This window comes from Gekko japonicus, unplaced genomic scaffold (assembly GCF_001447785.1).
Source record: "Gekko japonicus isolate JY-2015 unplaced genomic scaffold, Gekko_japonicus_V1.1 scaffold924, whole genome shotgun sequence".
NCBI classification, from domain to species: Eukaryota; Metazoa; Chordata; class Lepidosauria; order Squamata; family Gekkonidae; genus Gekko; species Gekko japonicus.
This window is the reverse complement of record NW_015170303.1, coordinates 153660-161174: the sequence shown is the minus strand read 5'-3', so window position 1 is coordinate 161174 and position 7515 is coordinate 153660. Positions and strand designations below refer to the sequence as shown.

Below are 7515 nucleotides of genomic sequence, written 5' to 3'. Positions count from 1 at the left end.
TATTATTATTGATACGCCATTTGGATTGGATGACAAGATCTCAGGAAGTTACCATGGAGGTTAAGATCTACCCATCTTGGCTAAATCTGTACTGTAAATTTGGTAAATTTGTTACTGTAATTTATTGTTTTATATTATGTGTTTTATTGTTTTAACCTTGGCACATGGTGCCCTTGTCAGCCGCCCTGAGCCTTCGGGGTAGGGCAGGATATAAATCCAAACATAAATAAATAAATAAATAAATACATAAATTTGCTGGTATCCATTGTCTACCCTCAAGGTGAAGGGGAAACAGACCTGTTCCTCGAGGAGAAAGGATGGGAAAAAGCCGCTAGAGAGGCAGTCTGGAGGGGAAACGCAGTGGACAAAGAAAAGGGTGAGCACCCACTTTCCCTCCCCATTTCCCCATTCTGAGTCACCCTCTCCTGAAGCAGGTGTCCCGCAGGACCTGCATATTTATCTCATGTATCGCCTCTGGGGCTCATACCACTGCCAGCTGGGTAGAAACAAAACCCCACCAGCCGCATGGCCCCAGGAGAAGGTCGAACCTTGCTCCTGCCTGTGTAGCTGCGCCCAAAGTCTCATATGCTAAACTTCTTATGCAAGCTAAGAAGGTGTTTAAGCCTTGTTGGGTTTCCCGTACCTTCTTAATTCCCTGCTCAAACGCCTGCTTGGCCAAAGGGCCGGGCCCGTCCACCGTCCGGCCATCATCATCTGGCCCCCAGCTAGCGCTGTAGATGTGAATGTACTCTGGGCGGACACCAATCGCTCTCGCTTCAACAATGTCCGTGACGTCGCCATCTAACATGCGAATACCTAAAAGCGCACACATCCCAAAGAAGGAAAACAAGAATCCAGAGATTAGGTCTTCAGGGGCTTTGGCGGAAGAGCCAAAAGACAGCACTGGAGGGCTTTTGTTTCGAAGCACAGGTGAGGAATGAAAGGCTGCGTGCATCACCAACAGCTGTATGCAAAGAGAAACTGCCCTCGGTATGCTTGGAAAAGATGAGGACTGCCAACCAAGGCTCCCTCTAAGCTGTGGAGTCTTGTGAGCAAAAATTCTGCTTTGTGAGCTACTGGCATTCAAGTTGTGAAGGAGAGATTTGGCTACTGTGTAAATTAGTTTGCTCTGGAGCCATCCTTCCTGAGCCAAGACAAAAATGTGTGAGTCGGAGGCTAAAAAACTGTGAGCTAGCTCACACTAGCTCAGCTTAGAGGGAACACTGTTGCCAACTTGTTCAGGCCATCCTTCCCTCCCCAAAATCCAGCTGCAAGTGGTTTCCTCGGTCCTGCAGAAGAAGCAACATGAAGCTTATTTGAGTGACAGTTTTTCTTCAAGCCTTATTTTGAAACCTTTTGGAGTCCCCTATGTCCAAACTTAGCACTGTCCCACCCCTCTCAAAGGCCAACTCTGGCAGTCTGGAGGTGAGTGGGAAGCAGAAGGCCCGACAGGTAGGTGAATGTGGACAACTTGAGAGCTCTGCCTGCGCTGGAGCAAAGTTAGTCAAATGAAGGGGCCAGGCCAGAGTGACAGCCAGGTAGGACCCTCCTGGGCCTTTCTGGCTCCTGACATCTGCTGGGCTACAGTTCAATACAACACTCAGGCCATCCCCAAAAATTATCTGCTTGGCGGACTGCCTCCTTTCAAATTGCCAGCCCCACCAAGGGAATACATGTAAGAAAAAGCAGGGCTATTTTTGGGCAGGAACGCACAGGAACGGAGTTCCGGCTGGCTCCCAAGTTGGCCACGCCCAGCAGGACCTCATTAGCATAATAGGCCACGCCCAACAGCAGGAACTCATTAGGATTGGCTACATTAGGGGTGTGTGGCCTAACATGCAAAGGAGTTCCTGCTACCAAAAAGGCCCTGGGTTTTGACAACAAACAAGGTAAAGAGAATAAGAAGCAAAAGGTGGGTGTGGCTGGATGACCACACTTCTGGTAACGTGGGGGTGCGGCCTAATGTGCTAATAAGCTGTGCGGTCAGGGGTGTGGCCCAATAGGCTAATGAGTTCCTGCTGTTGGGTGTGGCCTATTATGCTAATGAGTTCCTGCTGGGCTTTTTCTACAAAAAGAGCCCTGAGAAAAAGCGTCCCCCAAACTAAGCACACCTTATTTGTGTGGGGGTCTTAAAGATAATGAGCCATACCCTGTACTGGGTCCAGCAAGTAACTGAAAGCCAGTGCCAATTGTTGTATTAAGTACTGTTTGGCTCACCTTAGTGAAAAGGTGAGCCTCAGAATTCTGTGCCTGCTGTTGTATCTGAACAGTTTTCAAGGGGGAGCCCTAGATAAACAGCACTGCAGTAGCCTAATACAGACGTCATCTAAGCATGAACCACCAGTACTGATTGGACCAAATCTGCAGGAAAATGGAACCACAACTAACGTAATAGGTTTGTTTTCCAAATTATTGTAACATACATGAGGGAAAACCTTGAGATTTTTAAGAAGTAAGACATTCTGGATTTGTTTTTTCCTACAGAGGGGTGAAGCACTCAGTTTTTAGATTATCTTGGGCATCTAAACCTCCTAGGCTGATGCTGAAAACATAAAGCAATAGCCAGATGTGTTCAGAAGAAGGAGATGAGAAGAGCGGCTGGCTTCACTGGGAAGTCTCTTGCGCAAGAAACACAAGACTGATCAAAATGAATGGAATTCATTCAGCAGCTGTTCTTGCTGGATGGGGCCCAGAATCTTACTTGCAGTTGAGTATTTTTTTTTTTAAAAAAAATAATACAAAGCAAAGCGCAGAGCAAATAGGGAAGACAAAACTGAAAATAAAAATAAGACAGCCCAACCTTGAAAATAATCTATAAACGGCCATAAACACAAGAGCCAATCTTAAAAATTTCTGGAGGCCTGACTCATCTCTTGGCAAAGAGGCAGGGTTTATTATTTATCACAGTTCAGACTACTGCTGCGGGTGGTGGACCATTTCAGAAAGGAAGGGCAGCAGACTGTAATTTTAGTTCCTAATATAGCCAGGCATGACATCCTCTCTTTATTAAAAATAAAAAAGCAAACATATTTTCTTGCATATATTTCCCCTTTAAAAACTATAAAACAACAACAATAGCTGAGAGATTTAATGCTACGGCTGTCATGTGGACAGCAGTCAACTCAAACACGTTTCCTTTCCAACGTTATCCCCTTCTTGCAGAGAACAACCTTATGTACCACGGGAAGGGAGCGACGTTCAGCAAAAACAAGCTGAATTTTCACCAGTGCTTTCCCGAAGGTTTACAGCCGAAATTGCAACTGGAAAATGACTGCCAGGCTGTGCTACCTCACCAAAACATTTTGTTCAGCAATATAAAATGACATCTCTATTCTATGATTTTTTTACAGCAGTTGTAGAGCCAGCGTGCTGTTGTGGTTAAGAGTGGTGGATTCTAATCTGGAGAAACAGGTTTGATTCCCCACTCCTCCATATGAAGCCTTTGGGCCAGTCACAGTTCTCTCAGAACTCTCTCAGGGCCACCTCCCTCACAAGGTATCTGTTGTGGGAAGAGAAAGGGAAAGCGATTGTAAAGCTCTTTTGAGACTCCTTAGGGTAGAGAAAAGGGAGGTATAAAAACCAACTCTTCTTCTTGTAGACATCTCTTTTTCTTGTCACAAGCAAGGTTTATGATGCTTGGATTTAGAAAAGCTAATCTAATAGCCAAAGCTAAATGTTGTATGATTTTTAACAATGAATATTTAAATACCGTTTTAAGTATTTGTATCAAAAGAATTTTGTATTTTTATATATTATTAAACATTCATAAATACTCTAATGTCCAATTATCTGCTATTTCATACATACAAAATGAAAGAATATGCAATTACATAAACCAATCACAATGTAGAAAGCCCACGGATACAAAACCAGGGTGCATATTTAGAAAAGAGCAAGAACCTAGTAACACCTTAAAGACTAACAAAATTCGTGGCGGGGTTAAGACGCTGAACTGCAGGCTGTGGAAGGTCAGTAGTTCAGCAGTTCGAGACCCGTGTGCCGCAAGATGGAGTGAGCTCCCGTCTCTAGTTCCAGCTCCTGCCAACCTATCAGTTCGAAAGCAAGAAATTGCAAGTAGATAAACAGGTACCACTTCGGTGGGAAGGTAACAGCGTTCTGTGCACCTGGGCCACATGACCACGGAAACGTCTTCGAACAGCGCTGGCTCTTCGGCCTTGAAACGGAGATGAGCACCGCAACCCTAGAGTCGGACTCGACTGGCTGGAACTAGAGACGGGAGCTCACTCCGTCATGCGGCCCTCGGGGGTCTCGAACTGCTGAACTACTGACCTTCCACAGTTCAGCGTCTTAACCACTTGAGCCACTGCAGCTCAAGTATGGCAAGGGGCCATACAGGCCACCTATTCCAACCCCCCTGCTCACTGCAGGATCAGCCTAGAGCATCCCTGACAAGTGTTTGTCCAGCCGCTGCTTAAAGACTGCCAGTGACTGTCAAATAGGAGCAACAGACAGAGTGAGCAAGGAGCCACCAGTCAAAGTCAAATTGAACCCCCCCCCCCCCCCAAGACCGGTCATCTTCTGGGAGGGATAGAAAGAACACCAGCTGCTGCTGCAGAAGCCAACCAGAAAGGCCTAGTGCCCCAAGACTTGTCATCTTCTGGGAGGGATAGAAAGAACACCAGCAGCTGCTGCAGGAGCCAACCAGAAAGGCCTAGGGCTGAACACCTGGGGTTCAGAACTCTTGTGAAGGCACCTGGCCTCAGACTGTCTGCCCACCACTTCCAATGCAACAACTGCTGAACGCCTGCCATCTCTTTGGCAAAGCGTCCTCCTCACTTTGAAAACTCTTCAGTTGTAGCAAAGGCTGCCGCAATCTGACTTGTTCATAGCGAAAAAGTGAGGCGCAAAGAAATGTATTAAAAAGCGAGGTATACAATAAATACAGCTATTTATTTATTTGATTTATACCCCGCCCTCCCCACCAAAGCAGGTGGGTCATTTTCCAGCTTGCTTCCTGGATAATTTAACTCAATCTGTGGATATTTCTTGCACGCTGCAGAGTGTGACCGGTCCTGGCATCCAAAGCTGCAAAACTTGGCAAGTGCGTGTGACTCGTTTCTGAAGAGAGCTCTGATTCATGAAAAGTTCTGGAGCAAATTTGGTTCGTCTTTCAGGTGCCACTGGACTTTAACTTGACTTAGCTACAAAGAGACTAACGTGGTTACCACTCTGCATAATTCTACTGTTGTCTGTAAGTGATATATTATTATTTAATTGTTTGAGATATTTATAGCCTGCTTTTCTCTCCGACAGAGACCAAGAGGCAGCTTACAACACTCTTCTTCTCACAACAACCCTGTGAGGCAAGTTAGACTGAGCCAAAGTGACTAGCTCAAAGTCACCCAGGGATGGCCAAAATGCAGCTCGTGAGCCGCACGTGGCTTTTGGAGGCCTCTTCTGCGGCTCCCGAGTCTGGCCACCTCCCCCCGCCCGCCACGTTGAAAGCAGAGGATTTTTTTCCCCTTATGAGACTCCACGGCTTAGAAGGAACATTGGTCCACAGTTGGCAGCAGCCCTCACGTGCCGCTTCTTAATGGCGCCGCTGCTGGGAGCCAGAAAGGTAAGTTGGGCTGGGACCTGGGTGGTGGTGACCTGGGTGGTGGTGGTGGGGAGTCTGTTTTCAGGGGGTGGGTGGATGGCTGAGAGCGCCTGGGCTGTGCTTGGCCGGACGCTTTGGAGCAGGGTGACAGGCACTTTTCGGGGGTGGGTGGGTGGCCCAGGGTGGCCAAGAGCGCCCGGGCACTCCAGAGCAGGGTGACGGGGACTGTTTTTTTGGGGGGGGGTCAGAGGGCCTCTCGCCACAAGGGCCATGGGGGAGTGCGGGGAATGGTGTCTGCCAGGAAGGGAAGGAGGGAGCTTGGGAGGGCCCCGGCCAGGATGCGACATTGCCTCCCCAGCCTCCATAAGCCTTTAAGCAGAGCACAGGGAGAGACTCTTCATGGGCCTCTCGCCACCAGCACCATGGGGAGGGGGCTGCGGGGAGGGAGGGAAGGAGGGAGGGCCTCAGGGAGGCCATGCAATTCTCTCTCCTCCCCCACCATGGGCTTTTAAATCTCTCTTTCTGTCTTTCTTTCTCTCCTCCTTTCTGTCTTTTTGTCTGTTTCTTTCTGTTTCTCTCTGTGTCCCCTTCCCTCTCTGTCCCTTTTTCTTCCTCTGTCCCTCTTTATCTCTCTCTGTCCTTCTCTGTCCCTCTTTCTCTCTCTCTCTCTCTCTCTCTCTGTCCCTTCCTGTGATGTCACTTTCAGGCCACTCCCGAAACCCACCTCTTCCTCTGAGGTCAACTTGTGGCTCTTGAGCATCTGACATTTAGTCTATGTGGCTCTTGCATGAAGCAAGGGAAAGGGCTGGAGCATGAAGCAAGGGAAAGGGTTGGAACATTTTCCCTATGAAGAAAGGTTAAGTGCTTGGAGCTCTTTGGCTTGGAGAAACGACGACTGAGGGGTGACATGATCGAGGTTTACAAGATTATGCATGGGACAGAGCAGGTTGAGAAAGAAGGACTTTTCTCCCTTTCTCATAATCCAAGAACTTGTGGGCACTCGATGAAATTGCTGAGCAATCAGATTAGAAGGGATACAAGGAAGTAGGGGTGAAATTTTTTGGCCCCTTTCGGGCTGCTGCGGGCCGATTCAGATTCTCTGATCTGAATCGGCTTGCTGCCGAATTGAATTCCGCCCCATTATATCCTATGGGCCATTGAAGTCAAGAACGAAAACATAGGGTATATTCTGGGGGCTGGAGGGGAGGGGGTTTGAGGGAGAGGCCCCAGACTTGCAGGGTAGCTGCTGGAGGCTCTCCCCAAGATACCCACCAAGTTTCAAGAACATTGGACCAGGGGGTCCAATTCTACGGGCCCCCAAACAGGTTGCCCCTATCCCCTCCATTGTTTCCTAGACATTTTTCTATCAGCCTTAATAAAGCAAAAAGGGCCATGCGTATAAGACAGAGGGAAAGACATCCCCTTAACTCCTGACTACATAACCTCTGATGTTGTTAGCCCAGCCAGCCATCAGGGCCTCGCGCAAGCACAATTGCGAGGGAACCTACGGTTTGTCAGACAGAAGTGGAGGTTAAAGGGAGGAGATGGGAAGGAGAAGGAATAAATCAGCCGTTTCCCACAGTGTAAGCAATAAAAGCTTCAGTTGGTGGATGACTTTAAAGAGCCAGTGGAAGGGAAGAAAGATGGGCTAGCGCTCCACTTTTTGTTTATTGAGCAGTAAATGTATTTTGCCCTCAGCAAAGAAGGGAACGAAATGGGAGAACAATGAAAGAACGGGCGAGGGGAAAAATTAGATGCAGTTTTCAGAGAATGATGGACGGGACTCCCCACCAAGCAGAGCCTGCTCCGTCCCCCGCTTTGGGTTTCTAGCCACTTCAACTAACTCCTGATGATGCTCTTTTTGTAGCAGGAACTCCTTTGCATATTAGGCGACACACCCCTAATGTAGCCAATCCTCCAAGAGCTTACAGCAGCCCCTGTAAAAAGAGCTCTGT

At 48.0% G+C, this 7515-nt stretch overlaps 1 protein-coding gene across 1 annotated transcript in view; it reads right to left on the bottom strand.

Annotated features, from left to right (window-relative positions):
• PCSK6 (proprotein convertase subtilisin/kexin type 6) overlaps positions 1-7515 on the bottom strand; it is a 137676-nt gene that overhangs the window by 70995 nt on the left and 59166 nt on the right. Inside the window, exon 7 of the mRNA XM_015417963.1 lies at positions 644-816. Within this exon, the coding sequence (XP_015273449.1) occupies positions 644-816 (173 nt within the window). The remainder of the gene's footprint in view (positions 1-643; positions 817-7515) is intronic.